Genomic DNA, 22,500 nt, shown 5'->3' on the forward strand with positions numbered 1-22,500 from the left:
GTTATTTATATTATCTTTAATTGTTTTGCTTTATTCATTGCACAAAAAATTAATTAACATTAATATGCTTGGATTGTGTAATACGGTCTAAATGTGTTGCATCTTATTAGTCCAAAAATGTTGCATTTAATAATATATTTTTGCAGAACATTTTTACAACCTCTAGCAACTGCTAAGGAGTTGACATTTGTCAGGTCATACAGTCTGCATTATTTGGACTGATGATCAGAACAATCTGATCTTCAGCATCCATTATGTAGTCATTGTTGCATATTACTGTGATACTGTTTTTACTGCAAGATCAGGTTGTAAAGGATTTCAGCGGTTAGTTAAAAGCTATTACACTGGCAGTTAGTACAGAAGACTAAACCTCTAACTTGTTAATGAGCTGCTTCCTATGGCAAGGGTGCAGGGTTTAAATCTTCCACCTTCATTTGCCTACTTTGAAACACTAATTCAGTTAAGCAGACAGTGGTTTGGATTGGCAATGTGGGCTAGGCTTCTTAATGGTCTGCAGGACTGCATGCCTAGTCTATGAACCTGTTATCATTACTTTGCAGCCATTCCGTATTACACAGCTGATCTAGTTCAGAAAATGTTATGGCAATATCATAAGAACACCATTTTTTAATGTAACCTAGGCAATTTATTCTTAAATGGCAGCAGGCACTGCATTTAAAGATGAAGCACTGAAATGCAAGTTTTTCTGCCAGCAGTAGCCTCTGCATTCATAATAATTTTCTTTAATGTGGAATTATTCACATAAATTTTACTTCTACAGAGACTGTGCATATTGACTTAGCATATGTTATCAAGTGGTTAATATTTCTTATGCTCTCATACATATTCATGTTTAAACTGTGCTACATATGGATGGATTTTATGGATTTATGCTAGTGATCTTTATATGATTTCATGTAGTTAATTCAGAACTATCAATAAAATACATTTAATTTATTTCTTCATAAAAATAAGGGGTGCACTCAGTCAGTTGTCAAAGTGGCTATAACTACTGGTGGATGTGGGGGTTCCCTATGTAAAAGTAAATGAGAAAATAGTATGTACACTGACAGGTAAGTACCTTATGCTCATCACCTGCTCATTTTTGAACAGTCTTTGATCTGGCTTTGCAGGACTAATGTGTGTGTGTGTGTGTGTGTGTGTGTGTGTGTGTGTGTGTGTGTGTTTGTGTGTGTCTGTGTGTGTGTGTGTGTGTGTGTGTGTGTGTGTGTGTGTGTGTGTGTGTGTGTGTGCGCGTGTGTGTGTGTGTGTGTGTGTGTGTGTGTCTGTGTGTGTGTGTGTGTGTGTGTGTGTGTCCGCGCGCGTGTGTGTGCGTGCGTGTGTGAAGTAAGTTCATATACATTGATTATTGTGCTTGTATGGCACACATTTGAAGTACGTGACAATGTTCATTATTATTATTGTTATTATTTAATTTTTTGACACAGACGTCTTAGAAGAATGCATTCAACAATGCAACTTTAATTGCTGGGATTGAGGGATGTATGTGGATGAAAATGACTGAGCTGCTGAGGTGATAAACTTAAAAACTCATTAGTCTATCATTACTGAACTAGTGTGCCTTTGTGGAAAACAAATTGGAGTACTTCAATGAGGTTATTTTTATCACAATCAGATATGTGATGTATATACACAGTCGATAAAGTGGCTGTAATTGGTGAGTACAGATATTGGTGGATTATAATGATGGCAGTTTCAGTGGCCTTTTATGATTTAAATGTTCTGAAATGGGTAATTTTTGTCATTATTGGTTCAGACATTTAGTTTCACTACTTAATGGAAAAAAATTCAAAACTAGAAATTAAAAAAGCACATTAATGAATGTTGCTGTATTAAATAAATATTTAAAAAATGGGTGAAACAAAGAACACATGCATTTATTTATGCATTGTCTTAAAAATGTGTGTGGGGGATCCATGGTTTGAAAACAGCCCGGGACCCAAGGTACAGTTAATCCATCACTAACCACTGCATTTTAAGTGAACATAAGCTTCAAAGCATTTTCAGTGAATGTGAGCAGCAAGTGGAGAGAAGTTTACTATTGTTCATGTTGTCTATTTTTAATGTGAGACTGTTTTATTTTGTTTAACAACTGACTATCAGTTTTTGTGCTATGAAATTTGAAATAAAAGTATTAAATTGAATCCACATCTCTGCAATTATTGTAAAAGTAATCAAAGTAGCAGTGTGCACACTGGAAGGTTTGAGCAGTGTTTATGGTAATTGGAGAAAGACAGAGAGGAAGACAAGTACTGGGTCACTGGAACGGCTACGTGGAGGGAGGGTCTGGTTTATTGCCCTAACTACGGCCTAATTTTTCCATAATACACCTTTGTAAGCAGTGCTATCTTCCTTTAAGCATGACATAGATGACTGGATGAGTATCCAGAAATTTACTCTGAGATTGGCTGGCATGACCCTTCTTGGAGAAAGGAGTTGCAACTTAACGGAAGGTACTGAGAAGGCAATAATGGTTATAAGATTGACTGACCTTGGAATAACTACGAATCTATGAATTTTATACACACATTGCATGTACATGTGAGTGGGATTTGCTCCATCATATACACTTAAGTTAGTCTTGACAAAACCATTTTTTTACAAAAATACATTGCAGAGATAGTTGTATGCCATGGTGGTACGGCGGTAGCATTGTTACCTCACAGCAAGAGATTCTCCCATTCAGCTTGGCTTGGGAGTGCCTTCTGTGTGGAGTCTGCATGTCTTCCCCACGGTTGGGTAGCGTTCAAAAGACATGCGTGTGTAAATGGGCATGCCTTCGTTGAAGGTTGGGTGTCAAGCTGGCACCTCGGTGTTTCATAAAAATCTACTGCCAATCATTAGCGGACTGGAGTTCTGCTGTGGTGACCCCTTACCGGGAAAAGCCGAAAGACAAACATCAACATTGCAGAGATAGTTCTTAAGACATCTCAATACAAAACAGATAATTGTTCTGTAATGACACTATACAAAGATAAAACAGGTATTTCCTCTGTGGTGACATTATACAAGATATGTACAGGAAACCCTAATTTGATTGACTGTTGTTAATGTTGGCATCTCTTTAGCTGACACAATTTGGTTGACTAATCAGATGACTGACAAGTGTATAAGGTCGAATAAGCCCCTCCTCCTGGGATTTTGTGATCTTGGAGTTTGTACACATAATTAACAGGAGATGTGAGGAGTGCACGAGGGCTTTCCTCCCTGCAATTAATAATGTTTTTGAATTTCTTTTGTGTATATTTTTGCACACTCTAAGGGTATTCCTCAGCACTTGCATATTAATGTCTCAATGTTTACATTGTCAGCCTTTAGTTGTCAGTACTGCCAATGACAGCATTTAGGTATTCTGATCACTTTAAGTGTGTGTGTGTGTGTGTATAAACAGGCATTTATTTATTCATTCATTTATTTATTTATTTATACACATCACATCCCAACACACATATATATTTTACATATATGTATCAGTTTTTGAATAGTCAATAAACAAATAAGATCTACCTACAGTTGACAGCTGCCGATAGGAGATGAATTAATAAAAGCCTACAGTCTCTTTGTATCTTACCACCTAACACTGACCAATGTATGTAACACGTAATGCTTATGACTTATAAAACATCATTTCTCTCTAAGCAGTAGTTTCTACAGTATGTCAGGAAGGACAGTAAAAGTAATGAGACCAGCCTTCCTCTGGAATACAGTTTCTTACCTTTAGCTCATCAAAGCTTAGCGTAAAGTGAAGAATCTCTGCAAACTGTTTAGCCAGTGCCTGTTCCCTCTCCAGATGCTGAGTTGGGGCATAAGGAGGACTAGTGAGGGCTTCCAGCAAGCTCCGCAGGGCATTTTCTGAATGCAAAATGGAAAGAAAGGTGAGGCAAATCAATTAACATCACAGTGACACAGAGCTACAATTTGCAGTCTATGAGTGCTTTCACATTTGACCTTCACAGACATTCTGTTTCTAGTTAACATTAGCTCAGCATCAGCTTAGCACTTATTCATTTTGGGAAAATGCAAAATAATGACTTCTAAAGCAACTATGCATGAGTAATATTAAGCAGGATGGTGCAGGTTCTTCTGTGCAACTACAATACTGTCTTGCTAGTTTAAGCAAGTAATTTTGAGAAGTACAAAGTTTTCATTTGTTCATTCATAAAAGCTTGCAGCTGTTTAGCTTATTTTACTAATGAAGAGTATCCTCACAGTAATGGTGTGAGTGTCATTATCCATTCTTTTTGAAGACAGACTGCTTGGCAAGCATATATTACAATTTAATGATAGCTGGCACACTATACGAGTGTATAATAACTGAAATAATGGGGGCAGCTTGTGCTATGAATAGAGGGAATATATACTCTCACAGAAAAGGTACCAGTAGTCGCTCTTGGAAAACATTATGTGAGCAGGTGTATGAGAAAATCATTTAAGTCTTGGTTACTCTTGATAAGACTGCACTCAAAGGCACTCTCTCACTTTGAGGTGGCTAAAATGCTGAGATGTCACAGGTGTCGGTCAAAGCCCAAGACATAAGTGCACATAAAACACTGGTTCTTCTGGTCAATCTCCCCTTGCATAGGTGTCACTAATGTAGACTTAGGCTCCACATCCCCTGCATCTTACCTTATTTTGTGTCAGTGGTGGAATTCAAATTCCATCCATTTGTCACACAATTTGGTGATAGCAATGTGAAATGTAAGGTAATTCCTCTGACCTGACAATATATATGTCTCAGCAAAAAGGCAGTTTCCAGGGTCTCTACAACTGCATACAGTACTCAGTTTCAATTCTTTGTAATGGTCTACAAAATGGGATAAAATCTATTTTCTGTTTTGATGCCTATTTCACTGTGTATCATACACCTGCTACCCCATCATCCACAGCTTTCCATGTTGCACTTTCAGTCTGTTTTTTACCTTTAAAATTAAGATAACATACCTAATTTTACCCTCACTTGCTTTGTGCATATAATAAAGCCATAATTATATAGTGGAATGAACTTAAGGCTTGCCTTATTTTCTTAAAGAAAGTTGAATCACACTGCCCTATTGGTGTTGCTTTATTTATAGAAAAAAGATATAGAATTGATACAAAGGGGTTGTGCTCTGTATATCATGTATCCGGTTTAAATGATGTTACTGTAAGATCAGTGTTGTTTTGGAAGTAATGTATACTTCAGGGCTATTTTTATTTTCAAGAATTTAATAAGGAAATTCAGCTTTTGATTTATCCACATAAGAGTCTTTGTGCAGTGGATCAAACACTGAGACATACTGCTTTGGAATCTAATTCTCAGGGTATATAACATTTCTTCTGTAATACATTCATGTCTGCAGACATGAAGTGTGTATATTTGATGGGATATTTATTTTTTGTTTAATAGTATATATTAGATGTGCATTTCTTCATCGGCAAGTGAGAAACAATTAAAAAGATACTTTGATTAACTTTCTCAATCCAGCAATCAACAAAACGCATTAATTTTTTAGAGTTAAGGTATGCCTATGGGTGAGCAGCAGAAATTATTTATATTTAGGTCTGCCAGTTATTTCTAGTACTGACAAACTATATAATTTGAAAGCTTCTTAAAACAATCAAAAAACTTGAAAGGTCTTGCACATTACTAGCTTACTTCACATAAAAAGATTTTGTAACTTTCTTAACCTTAGAATTTACATAGTTAAGAATAAGTCCTATGAGAAAGCAAAATGCTACTGCTTAATTTTTTTTCTGTGTGCATGTGTATTAATTTGAACAATCCCACAGTCATTGTTAAATTAACATAGTTATTCTTGAAATGATCACATGGTGTATGAATGGGAGCATTCTGGGGGCAGTTACAGAGCAGTTAGTTAAAAAATATTTTCATTTTTTCAGTTTGAATCGTGCATCTTTAGTGTGTAGCAGAGACTAGGGTAGTCTCCAATACACTGAAGGGTATCTCTGGAAGTCAACTGAATCAAATATAGGACCCATATGATAACACTAAAGAGTAAACTATCTCTTTGTATTTCTTTGGTCTTCTAAGGGGAAGTGGTTAACATGATATTGCCTTTCTTTCATGGTAAGTATGTGAGTTTTGTCATAATTCTTGCTAATACTTTTACCCTAATTAAGGTTTTCTTTGAGGACTGCGTACTGCTGAAGATGTGACTGCAACAGTAAAATAATTTGTTATTCTATTAGATAAGATAATTTGTATAGCTTCCAAAACTTTACTGAAGCAGAGACTGCAGATGTACAGTAATTTTCTTCATTAAATAAATTATTAATATTGAATTGTTAATATTAGTGTACATCTTACTTTCTTGCATAGTTCCTTTTTTCACCTAATTCTAATCTAACCATCAGGTACCGGGTACCCCCTCCAGTTCCTCCCATCTCTACTCCTAGCACTTCCATTCTGAGTAGGGCTGTCTTGATGTAGTAGGAAGGGGAAGTGTGTTCGTCACCTAATTCCCAGTACTACCCCCAGATGTGGCTGCCTTGAAAGGGTCGGAAGAGAAAGTAGCTCGATCACCTGATGGGAAATGTTGAGGCTTCAGGTTACCTGCAGCATTGCATAAGCTTCCCATGCCAGGACATTTTTCTTAAGCCCTTCCCCCTCACTAATGTGCTAAACTGACATCACGGGGGCATGCAGTGGTTCTTGGGTGTAGTTACTCTCAATTATATGGTGATATGCCTCTCAAGCTGTCTTCTCTACACATGAGCTGCTGAGATGACATGGTTCTGGTATCATGACTTTTGTTTCAATTTTGTGTCCCCAGGAAGTTCCTGCATATTTCCCCATCTCAATTCTGGCAGACACCCTCCCTATTAGATGAACACAGTTTACATGGGCTACATCAGGGCTTTATCCCTCTGTGGCATGGAAACAACACCCTATTTCTTTTTAACAACACTCTGCAAAATAAGTACTAGTGACTGGTCTGACTTCTTTTTTCAGGCAGGAAACACAGCATTTGTGTAAAGACTACATGCTAGCTCTACTCTTTTTATTCATGCATTGCACGGTTAGGCTGGGACACCATTTTCTAATTTCTGCAGTTCAGTCTTGTGGGACTGTCAAAAGTACTGCCCAGAACTGCAAGTGTTAAGTACTTTGTAGCTCATGTCACTGACTAGTCCGTCACTCCTTCTATGATTGTTTAGTAGTAACTCTTTGACTATTTGGCTACATCCATATCTGCACAACATCCCTATGTCTGTCTTATTACTGCTGTGTAAATAATGCTGAATAATTAATTCACTAATTTTGCCTAATTTAAATCATTTCTAGACATCATTTTCCACTTTCCAAAAGTAATCTTTAACCGATTCCTTATTTGATCTTTAATGTAGCTGAAAAACGTATTAGGTCAAGCTTTCACTCTCCCAATGACTTCCTTCTCTGTAGCTATGGGTTGAACCCTTTTCTTATTCTATCTCATAGCTGTCATTCTTACACAGACCCTCCGATTTGTATTTAATAAGTGTCTTACCTCAGTGTCTTCTTTGTCAGGCTGAGGATATCCTTCATATTTCATTCTTCATCTTCAGCTACATCACATTATTCTCTCCTCTTCCTTAATGCTGTCCATTCCACTGTTCCCAGTTGCTCTTTCCGTATTATTTGCTACTGAATTTTCACAGACTGAATTTTATCTTCCTGTAATTCCAGAGCTGCTTTTTTAGCATGTTCCAGTACTACTTCAAGTATGGTAAATCACATGGTGACATTACCCTGGCTGGATAGTAGAACTCGCTTACTTCAACAGTTACTAGCCCAATACCCTGCAATGCTTCCATCAAGTTCCTGTCAATCCATTGAATGCTGTACAATCAACAAAAAAAGGAGCGAAACAATTTTCACCTACAGTGGAGTTTTCTTTTCTCTTCATTGTTGTGCAACATTGTAGTAGGTATATTTAAGAACCTGTGTGTGTGTGTGTGTGTGGGGTGCCATACCACATGGGAGGGTGCAGGAGGGCTTGTCCTGCAAAAAAAAAAATATGTACTGCTGACATTAGGTGAAACTTGTTTCACTCCTATTTTGCTGATCATACAGCACTTGATGGAAATGCTGCTGATGAATTGACGTGTCCCTTTCATCTATGTGATGTATATTCCTCCTGCTGTTCTGGAACCTTATTCTCTACCTGAGACCAGCTGTCATCAATGCTTGTACTATTTCCTTCTCCGTAATAGTCTCTTTCTCTGCATTCACTGTTGGCATGGTCCTGGTCTACTGTTTTTATGCAGCAAGTCTGGTTTGACCTTCTTATCATTCATTCCTGTCTTAGGTGGTCTGTATACTACAGATTTCAACTGGGGATACTCTGCGTCCCCCCTCCAGCTTCAAGGTTTATAGGCTAGTATCCTCTTCATTTCTTCATCAACATCAGTATTTTCTGCAGTACCTTTTACCTCATTCTAAATTTACATTATCACACTACTCCTACCTTTCTATCCTCTTTCTGCATATCCTGCATTGAGCTATCACCATATCACTCTCTCTGTCCATTGCTGACCATGTGGCTGTTATGTTGAAATGCCTATAATTCTAGCTACCAGTACAGGTTCAAAAGCCCACTCATCACTGCAGAGCATCACTTCCTGGTCCCCATGTCTTTCTTCCTTTCTGCAATTGCCTCCTGTACTGTTTCTTTTTTTAGCATTGATATGCTTAGTACACTGAATCTTAGCTTGGTGAAACTATAGTTTTGTGTGCATGTTGGCTTATGAAGATTAACAGTCTGGCGAATGGTGGCTGGTTAAACTCCACTCTATTAACTGTGTTGAGCTCATGTACCAGTAATTTCAGAACTGCACAAGTAGGTACAGCGTCTCAAACAGCAAGCCAGGACATGGCTCTTAGGATGGTTGTTGAAGAGATCTCCTCCACACTCACCATACTTATTAATTTGCTTTTCTCCTTTCCATATCTGCTGGTTGTGTTTTTGAAGAGTTTAATAGTGTCCTACCTCTCATTTGTGGCATTAGTTCAAGTCAACTGCAAGATAAAAATGGAATACGTTTCAGGTCTCTACTGAATGTAAGTAGAACAATAGCTGTGGAGATCTTGAATGACTGGATCTACAGTATTAATATCATGTCTCTGACAGTTTAGCATGGAGTTTAAAGCTATGGGCTGATATCAAGTTTTATCCTGCAGTACTGGGTCTGATTCCCTTAGCCTTCATTTACCCGTTGTGTGAGTTTGAATTAGAGACTTAACCAAATAATGTTCCCCGACTTCAAATGAAACAAAAGAAAGTGTTTCTGCATCTTATGTGTGCAATAATAATCAACACTGTGTGCGGTATCCACGAGAACTGACCACAGGTATTTAGTACTCGATGACGTGGGCAGTATCCAGGAATACTATACAAGCTGAGTGCAGTCTGAGGCCTGATATCATAGACAGAGGGCATCTTCATCAATGAAAGGTCTGGTGTTATTCAATGTGAACTGTCCTGAAGGATACTGCAGAAAATGAAAACTTATATGTTTTTTGTTGCTCAGTATTCCTTTTTAGTGCTGCTGGGTCTTTATTGTTAATCAGAAAGTAGTGAAATAACTCATGTCGCGAAGTATATGTGTGTGTGTGTGTGTGTGTGTGTGTGTGTGTGTGTGTGTGTGTGTGTGTGTGTGTGTGTGTGTGTGCATCATGATATTCACATATTTATTTCAGTTTTATTATTTTTACTTTAATTTATTGACCATGGAGAACACAGATCCAGCTGGATCACTGCATCAGAATCATTATTTGCTTTTAAACCTCACTGGTGGCACAGAGGGCTACAGCCCTGATTATGGCCCAGGTAACCCAGGTTTGATGTGCAGAATGGAGGATAGGTGTGCCTATCCTGGAGGGGTGGGGCATGTGTGGTAGAAGGACAGCTGCTTTCATAGCTCTGGGTAGTCAGGGTTTTAGGTGAGGACTGGGCTAGTGACTGTGAGTGTGCTTGGAGGCATCTCTGCCCTAGGGCTCAAGACAGAGATGGCACAGTAACCATTCCTAATGAAAAGGTACAGCCTCAAGGATGACATCCTACAGGGGATAGAACAGGGCTTCCTGAGGGCAAGTAAAGTAGGTATGGGATCTCTCCAGTCTCTCTCTGTTAGCCAGTGTTCTAATGAACTTCTGATCATAGAGAACCATAGAGGGAGCATGGGGTAGTGGTCAGATTATGCTAGCACTTCTCTGTCTTAGGTCATGCTTCTGGCACATTGGAGCCACTCCAGACTCCAAAAGGATAGGGGTGTGGGGCAGTGTCCTGGATCAACAACCACAGGCTGCATACATGTCTCATGGGAGTCAGCACACCACTGGGAAAGAACAACTTCATCATGCAAATGAAAGGAATTATAAAAAAATAGTGTTTCTTGTTAAATTTTAATTTATTATACCCTAAGGTGGTGATCATAGGGACTGGCATACTTATGAGTTTGTTTTTAGTGTCCTTCTCCTCCTCCCATTATGTAATTTGTATCACAATGGTGTAACATAGCCCAGACACCATAAACATTTTTCTTTATTTAGTTACACTGAAAGTGCTGTGAGGCAATGTTTTTTAAATGATATATAAAAGCACTGTCAGTTCTAATGCTAACTGACTTATTCAGAACTTTGCTTATTTTCACGTAATAAATGCATTGTGTCACTCATCTGGTCAGAATAAAACAGACGAACATCTGTTGGTTCTGTTCAAGCAGCTTTATTATGCAAAAATACATCAGGATTGTGACTTTATAACTTTAACTTAGATAAACTTGTAAACAAGCTAGCTATCACACTCATACATGCTCACTGTCTGGATGCACTCTCAAAATGGCATTGATGCTAGCATGTGTTGGCTATTTATATGCACATGCTGTCCTTGGAAATGCTTCTTAAAGGTACAACACACACACACTATTCTGCATCCTCCCTGTTTGAGAAATGAGTCATGCATTATTGGCAACATTAATTGACATGCAATTGATACAAAATAATTATTTGAAATTCAATTATACAGAACTAAATACATATGGACAATTATGTCCAGGTTGCTGTGTATTTCACACTAGGTCTGGAAATACGACCAAGTCATGTGACATAGAAATTAGAAATAGGTCTAGCAACTGTGACTGTCTCGGCTGAATGTTCAGCTTTGGGGACATCAGAAACATCATCAGGAATGGAAGTAGAAGTTAAGACACATTCTGCAACAAGAACATTGTCTGGATTGCTCTAAGATCTAGAGTCTGTATCACAGGAACAATGCTGCAATATTATTTCTGATACAGGAAGAAGATGTCTGCCATTTCTCATATACTCCACACCCTCAGAGTCTACAAAGCAGGATCTCGGCTCGGCACATAGACCTGTTACTTGACCAATCCAGTCGAAACCTTTCGCCGTTTTGTGTCCTCACTGTCTCTCCTTCTTTCAATGCATGGAGAAATCTGCTCGATTTATCATAGCTGCACTTCTGGAAAGAACATTTTCTGAATAGTTGGGCATTGATTGTTTTGCTGTTTTTAGCTTTAGGCCTCAACAAACTGGAACTGATAGGCAAGGTTGTTCTGGTTTGCCTAGATAGAAGTCTCTGAGCAGTCAAGCCAAGTATATTGTCACGGGCTATGTTTTTGAGATTGAGTAAATTCAAAAAGACATCGGTATTATCATGCTTTGACTTCTCTAGTAATTGCTTTGCACTCTGTACTGCACATTCAGCTAGTCCATTTGATTGTGGGCATTCTGGACTACTAGTAACATGTACAAAGTCCCATTCTCTTGTAAATTTCTGAAACAACTGACTGGTAAATTGAGTACCATTGTCAGAGATAAACTTCTGTGGACTCCCATGGACTGAGAAATGATGTTTCAACTTGGTGATTAAAGCAGTGGACATTAGGTTAGGTAGAAAATCGATCTCAAACCAGTTCGAATAAGAGTCTACCAACACTAAGTAATGCTGATTGTTCCACTTGAATATATCGGTGGCTACTATTGAGAAAGGTAGTTCAGGAACTTGACTTAACTGAAGTGGTTCTTTTTGCAAATGCAGTTTATTTCTATTGCATACTGAACAAGAAGATAGTACTTTATCAATGTCTTTTGCTAGAGAAGGCCAAAATACTAGTCCTCTTGGCGTTGTTTTAGTAGATTCAGAACCTGGGTGACCATGATGCAAAATCTCGATGTATTTATGTTGTAAGGAAGCAGGAACAACAATTTTAGTTCATTTGAAAATAATGCCATCTTCCATCAACATCTCATCTCTGTAAGGACAATAAATTTGCACTTCAGGCAGTACACTAGATTGTTTTGACGGCCATCCAGCATTGATGAAGTTGTTGAACCTTTGGAAAACTGGATCAGTCTTTCTATGATCTCTTAGCTTATCAAGTCTAGTGGTAGAAAAATTATGCACTTCCATGACATCAAAGTCAAAATACTCTGCATTAAGCTGTTATTTTGTATTTCTGGGTAATCTGGAAAAGGTATCAGCCAGATAAAGAAGTTTGCCTTTTCTATAGACAATTTTGAAGTTGTACTTTTGCAATTTGAGTACCATTCTTTGTAATCTCGCTAGAGCTGAATGCATAGGCACTTTAAAATAGTGACTAGAGGTTGATGATCAGTTTCAGTTTCAATATCTCGACTATAAATATAATCATGAAACTTTGAACATGCAAATACTATTTCCAAAAGTTCTTCTTCAATTTGAGCATTTACATTTCAGTTTGGGTAAGGGTTCTAGATGCACAGGCTACTGGTCTGGCCTCTTGAAGAATAACTGTGCCAAGACCAAATTTTGAAGCATCACAGGGAAGAGTTACTGGTTTATTGACAACATAGTATGTAGGTGGGGTGGTAATTTTATGCTTAAGGTCTTCAAATGCTCCCTGGTGCTGTTACATCCAAGACCATGTAACATTTTTGTGTGTTAGCTCTCTCAAAGGTGCTATTAACTCACTGAAGTCTGGTATAAACTTGCCTAAATAGTTGACCATATCACGAAAACGTAAAGCTTAAACATTACCTGGTACTGGTATCTCTATAATGGCTGTTTGCTTGGATGGATCTGGTCACAAGCCAGTGCTAGTAAACAAATGATGTACATATGTAACTTCTGGTAGTCTAAATTTGCATTTTAGAGGATTGAGTTTCAAGTTCACTTCACATGCTCTATCTAGAACTTTCCTAAAGTCTCTGTCATGCTCTGCTTCACCATTGCCTTCAACCAATAAATCATCTACTATTATGGCACAAGGATAACCTGAAAAGAATTGCTCCATTGCAAACTGAAAGACTTCACTTGCAGAATTTATTCCAAATAGCATCCTAAGAAATCTATATGGTCGAAATGGGGTACTGGATGTAGTCAGTAGTGAAGATTTGCAATCAAGCATCACTTGCCAAAATGACCTTTTTGCATCCAAGACAGAAAAAAAACAGTGGCATTCAGTATTAGGGCCTGCAACTTCCTCAACTGTGAGCATAGCATGATTTGTTCTCTTTAATGCTGTGTTCAGGTGAATGCATATTCTGATTTCATCTGAGCCTTTTTTGTGGGCTGCTACCATGCAGGACACCCATTCAGTAGGTTCTGTAACTGGACAAATTACACCTTGCTGTACCATTTTATCCAGATGAGCTATTGGAACTTTTCTTTTCAGTCTGACCACTGGACTAATGAGTGGGGCTAATTTCATAGAATACAAAACTGGAAGTTTGCCTAACTTGTCATCGAAAACATCAGCATACACTGAGAAAATAGCTTCACTGATGCTAGACCTGAGAAATCTGTTTATAGGTTCATAGGTGTGTACTAGGCTAATGGCCCTGGAGCCTTTACAAGCCTAGCCCATAGGACTACCCTGGCATCATGCCACCTGACCTTAGTTCCTAGTGCCTCTGTCGAGTAGAGCCACTGGAGTGATCCCCTGGGTGAATTTTCTATTTCCCACCCACTCATCAAGATTTCTCTTGAAAAGGGCCAGTGAGGCACTCTGCTTGACATGCATGGGAAGTCTATTTCATAGCATGGGCAGTCTCTGGGTTATGAACCTGTCCCTCCAACATGTTCTTTTGATTGTGGTAATGAGGTTGAGGTTTCTGGAGTGTGTGGTGCTGAGGGACTGAGATTTCTTTAGATGTAGCATTTCTAACAGAGCTGGGTCAGAGATGGCTTTGTAAGTCAAGCAGAGATTGCCTCTAAGGAGGCGATATGAGACAGGGAATAGTTGGAGTTTTTTGAGTCTGTCCATATAGGGCAAGTGTTTAAGGCCTATGATCCTCTTTGTTATATACTTTTGCAGCCTCTCCAGTTGTTGCAGGTCTAGTGAGATACATGCCAAATGGAGCATTGTACTCAATGATTGGCCTAATGAGGGAAGAGTAGAGATAGACAATGACCTCTTTCTTCCTGGATGCAAAACCCTTAGTAATGAGATGTGCCACATAGAAGGACATTCTGACTACAGTGGCAACGTGGTGGTCAAATGAGAGGTTGCTGTTAACCTGTGTTCCCAGATCTCTTATAACATCTTCTGCATTCAGTGGACTATCATCAATGTGGTATTTCAAGGGAAATGGGTTTTTCCAAGGGGGATGACGACACATTTCTGGCATTGAGGTTAAGGCCATGGTTCTGACACTAGTTGTTGGTCTCATTGAGGCCTTTCTGTAGGATATAAACATCACTTGGGGTGTTAATAATAGCTCCCAACTAGCAATCATCTTCGAATTTTGTCAGCCAGAGTCTCTTCATTTTGGCCTGGACTTCAGAGAAGTAGATACCAAACAGGAGAGGACCCAAGACCAAACCCTGTGGGACTCCACTCATGACTGGTCAGCAGTCTGACTTGGAGTCAGCTACTTTCACACTGTGGGTTACATCTGTGAACGAGTTTGCAACCCACCTAGTGATTTAGGAGTTGATGCCCAGCTTAGTAGTTTTTCTATGATTTCTGAGCGGGGAATGGTATCAAAGGCCTTGGCCAGATCAAGGTAGGCTTTATGAACCACCTTGCCTCCATCCGCAGCTCTGGTGACTGACTCAAAGAAGTTGACCAAGTTGAGCAGGCATGATCGACCCTTCACAAAACCAAACTGTGTAGGATCCAGAGTTTGGAGATTCCCTATATCCTTGTTTATTAGGTCCATGATGATGCATTCCATAGCTTTGCATATCAGACTCATCAGGCTAATGGGGCGATAATTCCTGGGGTCTGTAGTCACTCCTCCTTTGTAGAGAGGGATGAATGTAGCAGTGCACCATTCAGTAGGGACAAAGCCTGAAGTGAGGCTGTGACTGAACAGGGCACACAGGTGAGGTGCCAGTTCACTCTTCAGTTCATGTAGAACATAGCCAGGGATATTGTCAGGTCCCATAGAAGCTGTATTCTTGGCCTTGGGCAGTGCTGTTTTAACCTGTGCAGCAGTAATACTGGGTGTCTGGCAATGTACTGGCATTGTGATTGGTCCTTTGGGGGAGGAGAGGGGTAAAGTTAGCACTGAATCTGTCGGCCAGTATATTGGCAATATCTGTTGGCTCGGTATAGGAGGTACCATTGTGCAGTAGCTCAGAGCAAATCTGGGTATTGCAGTGGAGATTCTTTACTTAACTATAGAAGGCCTTATGGTTGTCTTTACTCTCTGCTGCAATTCTGTTTTCATAGCTAGCTTTAGAGGATTTGATGAGGGATCTCAACCTTTTGTTGAGGCTGATAAGGGAGTTTTTCCAGTCTTGGGACTTCACCTTATTCTGCATCAGTTTCTTCCTTCTGTTGTAGAGTTTGTTTATGGCAGGGGACCACCAGATTGGCTTCCTTTTTGTTTGATGAGAGCATCTTGGTTCTATTGGGTATGGCGATATCCATGCATTTGTGTACATGTTTGTACAACGCATTGGTGTAAGATTCAGTGGCATGCAACTAGTCTCCATTTGCCTGGTTGCCATGAAGTTAGCTACCTCTGTTTTTAGGAGCCCAAAGTTAGCTTTGGAGAAGTTTTTCATGGTGGTTATCTTTGTGGGTACCTTTGTAAGACAAACTTCTTTGGTAAGAGAAAGCAAATTCATTCTCAAACTGTCTCTGAGACCCAATAATGACTGCACAGGTCATCGGACTTCATAGAACAGAAAGATGTAGAGTTCCTAGCAAAATAACATGATAGAATTTCTTCACCTCCATAAGCAACAAGTTTCACACAACTGGCAACATTAAGTTGCTCACCAGCTCTCACATTAGCAAATGTGTCTGCTGACATAACATTACACTTTGAGCCAGTGTTTACTTTGTGCTTGGTGGTTTTACCATTGATCTTGACAGTAGGAAACACTTCATTCTTTGCCAATAAATCTACTGCATCAACCTTTTCACCAATTACTGGTACACCATCTACATAGAGAGCAGGGTTGCAGCTCTCTATATAATCAACTTGCTTTTTTAAGTGACCCTTCTTTATAACTGTGTGAGGTTTTCTTGATTTGCAAAACTTTTGAAAATGGTTCCATTTTTTACACGTGTGGCATTGTTGACCAAATGCTAAGCACTTTTCTCTTTTAGACTCATGACTGACACCACAGTTGCAACAGTTAACAATAAAGTTTGATTTGGGTTTTGTTCACTCACTCCTGTACTGCACTGAGCATGCCTTTTTCAGTGAACTAGTCTTAGAACTTGCTGGAAAACTACAGGTTCTACCTGCCACACATGCAAGGATTATAGCTGCCATGTGCTAAGGCCTGCTTCTGGTAACACGTGTTGCATGCTGTCTACATTTGCTCTGGATACAGCAAGAACCATGCTCTTATCCCTTGCAAGCATACTTGTGTGCCTTTCTGTAACTTCATGGATATGACAAATCTCTATGATTTTGCTAAATGATAAATCACTGTCACAAAGCAAAATCTTTCTCACTGCAGCACTATTAATACCACACATGCCTGTCCTTTATCATCTCATCTTTTAAATCACCAAACCTACACATTTTAGCTTTGTTTCTCAGGTTAGTAATATAAGGTGCAAAAGTTTCTCCTGGTCTTTGATCTCTTGTGTATAGCAAATGTCTCTTTAATATAACATTTGTCTGGGGTTTGCTCATTTCCCTGAATTTGCATTTCAAACACTTTCAAACACTTGGTGTTTTCCCTTGATTCAGCCTGTACAATAATATGACAGTTTTCCCATTCTTCATATACTACTGGTGCATACACAATTGAATGCTCTCTTTCAATGGCCTCTGACCCAGCTAGGTTTAGCAAAATGAATGCCCTGGTGCATGCATCTTTGTCAGAATAAGATGCTTGTATAAAAATATCGTCCTCTAGCTCAAATATTCTCCAATTCCCTGCAACATTCTGATCAAATACAAGTAGACCTGGTCTGCGAAATGCCTCTGCCATATTAACACATACCAGTGAAGGCTTTTGCAAGTATACATGAATGCACACACACACACACATATATATATATATATATATATATATATATATATATATATATATATATATATATATATATATTTACATATGCCAGACATTAATGACAGTACTTGTAACTATGCCCAATACCACAACAAGCCTCTGAATAACTGAATTTTACAAAATAAGCCCCCTGGGCACAAGAATACTCTTGAAATCTCTGTACTGTAAGAAATCATCTCTTACCAGTGTAAGAAACATTTTAATATAACTGCAGTATGCGAATAAACTGGGCAGAAGAATCTCAGGGTAAGAAACATTTTGAAGTAACTGCACTTTGCAAATAAGCATTATATAGCACAGTGAAACTTTTCCAAAATGGCTGCACTTTTCTAAATAATTCTACAGAGTACAAGAAACACTTTGTAAAGGTGACACTCTGCAAATAGACATACCCAGCACAAGAAACATTTCGAAATGGCTATATTTTGGTTGCACTTTATGAAATAGTTGGACTTTGCACAAATAAACTCTTCAGAATAAATGTACACTAATAAATATACACTATAAGCACTTTGACACACTTTGAGATACTTCGAATAACTCTAATTATGCCCTTAATAGCTTCAATGAATGCGAAATTGTAGTTTATGCCAAAATACAATAATTTGCCAAAAACATGCAGTCACCTAGCTTTATTTATGCTTAATGTGCCCTTTTTATTATATTTGTTTTGCTCGTTTAATCTCTTTTCATGCCCATTATACTTTTCTTGTGCTCGGTTTACTCTAAACACACATTTTACCTTAAATATGCTCGTTTTGCAATTCCGAGGAAATTCCAAACCCCTTATGTTATTCTGATAGTCTTTTTATCAAATATCTTAATTTTAAACATTTCATTAAATTAATAAACTTTTTGTTCCTCCCATTTGCTTAATAATCTGTGCCCTTGTAATGCTCCTTTTTATCTTTTTAATAAAATAAATAATTTGTGCAAGTTTTTATTACCTTTATTTCGTTTCTGGCCCTTTTCTGTACTCAGTTCACTTAGATTACCTTCACTGTTAACTCTGTACCTTGTAGCTCTAAAAAGCAGTCTCTGGAATCCTTGGTTCTGACACCATGTCACTCGTCTGGTCAGGATAAAACAGATGAACATTTGTGGGTTATGTTCAAGCAGCTTTATTATGTACAAGCACTTCAAAATTGAGGCTTAATAACTTTAACTTAGATAAACTTGTAAACAAACTAGCTATCACACTCATACATGCTCAAACACTGGCTGCACTCTCAAAATGGCACTGAAGCTAGCACATGCTTGCTATTTATATGCACGTGCTGTCCTTGAAATGCTTCTTAAAGGTACAACACACACACTATTCTACACATTGCTTGATCCAGTTACATTTTCTTTTATACAAATTAGGTGAAAAAACATGGTTATTTATCAGTGTTCAGAGCTAGTAAGGAAAATGATTGCTACCTACAGATTGTGATGCTATAGACAATTTTGTAGCGACATGGAAAAATTCAACACTTCCCTGGCCAAGAATGAAAGAATTTACCAGACTGTTCACATCATGTTGCAATGTAACTAATCTCTGTTTAACAGAATCATACTAAAATTGCTCAGGCATCTTTCTTTTTGGCAAAGAGTTTTACTTTAGCTATTTATAGAACTTTAATGACCTCATACAGGTCAGTAGGGAGGAGTCTCAGTGTGTAACATTATGAGTGGTGACCAAAAGTGAAATTAAAGAACTTTTCCTATTTGGCTATGACATATAATTTGAAAAAGTTCCTCTCTGAAAAAATAAGGAAAAAAAAAAAAAAAAAAAACACGAGATTGGAAAAGGCAACAATTGTGAGAATTGTATGATCTGTCGCAGGAAAAAAGTGGGAATGAAAAAAATAAAACAAGAAATGAACTACAGGATATGAATATGGTTAATAATTTTGAGATAAGGTTCACTATGCATAATCAGTGATTGAGGTCTAATATTAGGCATCTATGTAATTTTATAATTGGGGGAGATGGAAACATTTCTGGTCTTAGCGAGTGATTTTATGGAATATTGTTGGAATATTGTCTATATTTACAATAAGAACATGTCCATCGTGTATTTTTATAATTGCAATCCCAATGTCCTGCTTTAATTCTGAGAATAATTCATTCATTCCAGGTCCAACCATTTCCAGCTGGAATGAATAACCTTTGAAACAGATGATATTTTCTTCTCTACTGTTTAGAAGATCAAGTAACAGTCACCTAATGTTAGAGAAAGTTTCACTATTGTAATGTAGATGTTTCAACCAGCTACTTTCTTCATCTTTCCCATTAAAGGGTATTTAGTATTTTAATTTTTCAATTCAAGATAAATTACTAATCTGTCGCCTTGAAAATATACAATATTTAGATATTACTGCATGCCTGGAGCTTTCTGATTTATAACTCTGAAGAGCAAGTGTCTTGCTATCCTTGGGCATGCAATAATATCCATGCCATGCATATTCTCTGTTATTTTGTTGTTAGCCAACCATTCCCCTCTCATTTCACTTTCTATGCTAGTATCCGTCTACTGCTCTCTAGGAAAGGCTTGTGGCACTGGCTGCTGGGCTGTAGGCCCTTCATTTTAAAAACGAAAACGAAGAGAAAAAAATATATTTCAGAAACCAATTTAAAAAAAAAAATTGTGAATCAGAGAGTGGGAGAGGCCAATATGCCAGGCCAGGAAAAAGGAAGGCAAGTACTTACTTATTTCATTGTTTTCTTTGTGTGTGTGTGTGTGTGTGTGTGTGTGTGTGTTTATGTATATGTGTACATGGGGGGGGGGGGGCAGATCTGTTGCTACATTATTTTGTTCTTTACATAAAAAATAATTTTCTGCTAAGTCACTTAGAGTTATAGCCAGTCAATAAAGCTTTGTACTTCATATTGTTCAGAAAAATACATGTGACTGAAAGCCCGTTGCTCAACTAACTTTTAATTCAATAAACATGACTGTTTTTAAAAATGATCTTTTATGTTGGGTATTTGTTCCTTCTTTATTGTTGTCTTTGTCCACAATTACAGAGTAAAGGTATGTGGGGGTGGGCAAAGAAAGTCTCAACTGTCTTTGATTTTTGCTATATAGTTTTGTTTATGTTCTTGTAAAATGTGTGGTGTCCTGGCAAATCAGTGAGGATGCAATTACTAAACAATGACAGATATTTGAGTTTCAGACTTAATAGCCTTCAGGGGAAAAAAAGGAAATATGCTAATGCAGTGCAAGCCTGTTATTCTAGCAACTTTCAAAGTATACAAAGGCAATATCTATGCCTAATTTTGGTCCTCTGTCCTTCATTATTTTTTAGATTTCTCTGTAATTCTTGAGCTAAGATGTTGAGTGGTTATTTGGCCGCAGTGGGTTGAACACTATTCTGACAGTAGTGACTTGAGAAGATAAATTCTTGTGTGCCAGTTAGTTATGTGTTTATTCATTCATTTGATCACAATCAAAGACCTAAGGTTTACTGTCACAATCATACAAGTGATTGATGGTTGCATCTGTATGTCTGTGGGGGAGTGCGAGTGTATGAAAGGGGGCGTACATGCTCTCAACTGTCCCTGAATTTGCAAAATGTCTGATTTTTTGCTTCATATAGTCTATGTTTTTTTCTGGCAGAGCAGTAAGGATTGGAGTCATTACACAATGATGACAGACATTTCAGTTTCAGATTTAATAGCCTTCAGAAAACCATGTTATGGAAAATCTTGTTTGTCATTCTAACAAGTTTCTATGCATATAAAAGTACTAACAGTCATTGATCTAATTTTTTACACACCCATTTTTTTTTTTAGCTTTCACCTTGATTCTTGATCTAAGAGGTTAAGATGTATGTGGAAGAGGGGGACTTGTAGTGAGTTGCACATTCAGTTCTGACACCAGTGACCTGAGAAGATAAATGCTGCTGTGTTATGTATTTATTCATTAATTTGATCACAATTATTCATCTATAATCACAATCATATGTGTCTGTAATGGATGATCATGCGTGTGTGTGTATATATGTCTGTATATGTATGTGTGTGGGTGTGTCTACATAAGGGGGTTGAAATTATTGTATCCAATTATTATTTTTTTTTATTTTATCACATTCTGAGATACAGAGGTTTATACAGTCTCGAATACTGGCTTTTCCTAACATTGTATAACAGTATGTGATGTTGAATTTATTCCTGTCTGTGTACATATTATAAATATGTTAAATTAATAAAAGTAAATCTTAAAAAAAAAATGCTTGCTTTAATTGCTAAGTATAGGGGCTGTCTTTGGATGAAAGTGATTGACACTGTTATCATTTATTCAGTTAAGCAGTCATTACTGATTTGTAGATGTCGATTTAGTGTGCAGTATTATGACACTAACTGGAATACTGTACCAATTGTATTTTAACAGAATCAGATATCTGAGATATGTAGTCAGTGAAGTGCCTGTAACTAATAAGTATGAAAACAAGATCTTACAGCCACCCAAATAAAAAAAAAACACATATCCAACCCTACCCTCCCTTGGGAAGGGACAAACGAAAGCAAAACACAAGAGGTATAAAGCTAGTCCTGAGAAATACTGAAGGTTGTACTTTGTGTAACCTCAGCATTAACTAGCCTCCCTTATCCTGTGGGCAGTGAAGGCAGGTAAACTACCTGCAGAAGGAAGCTAAAAAGGAATGGCACCAAGTAAAAATTCAAGTTAGAGCAATGTTAAACAAAGAATGCACTGAACTCATTTTATACTATATGATCTAAACAAATTAAGAAAATAATGACAGAAAGAAAACAATGCATGCCTCAGAATATAATTTTAGGTTGATGGTAGAGCAGAGAATGCTGAGAGTGGTTCAGAATACAGTAATTTGGTGTGATAGAAACAGATAAAAGGTCTAGATAGGAGAAGAAACAGAAGATATTTATTTACCAGGAAAGTCCAACTTGACAGAGCCCATTTTCAGCAGATCCCCATGGAGAAAAGCTCCACAGATGTCTTTAAAATGTGGGAAGAAACCAGAGCACACAGAGAAAACCCACACTA

The 22,500-nt window shown here is 37.9% G+C and overlaps 1 protein-coding gene across 4 annotated transcripts in view; it reads right to left on the minus strand.

Moving 5' to 3' along the window:
• LOC122813026 (CYFIP-related Rac1 interactor A-like) overlaps positions 1-22,500 on the minus strand; it is a 1,136,056-nt gene that overhangs the window by 119,032 nt on the left and 994,524 nt on the right. For all 4 annotated transcript variants that reach the window (XM_044085138.1, XM_044085156.1, XM_044085145.1 and 1 more), the window contains one exon: positions 3,737-3,873. In XM_044085138.1, coding sequence (XP_043941073.1) covers positions 3,737-3,873 — 137 coding nt within the window. The remainder of the gene's footprint in view (positions 1-3,736; positions 3,874-22,500) is intronic.

Source organism: Protopterus annectens, chromosome 1.part1 (assembly GCF_019279795.1).
Source record: "Protopterus annectens isolate FY-2018-M chromosome 1.part1, PAN1.0, whole genome shotgun sequence".
Taxonomy (NCBI): domain Eukaryota; kingdom Metazoa; phylum Chordata; order Ceratodontiformes; family Protopteridae; genus Protopterus; species Protopterus annectens.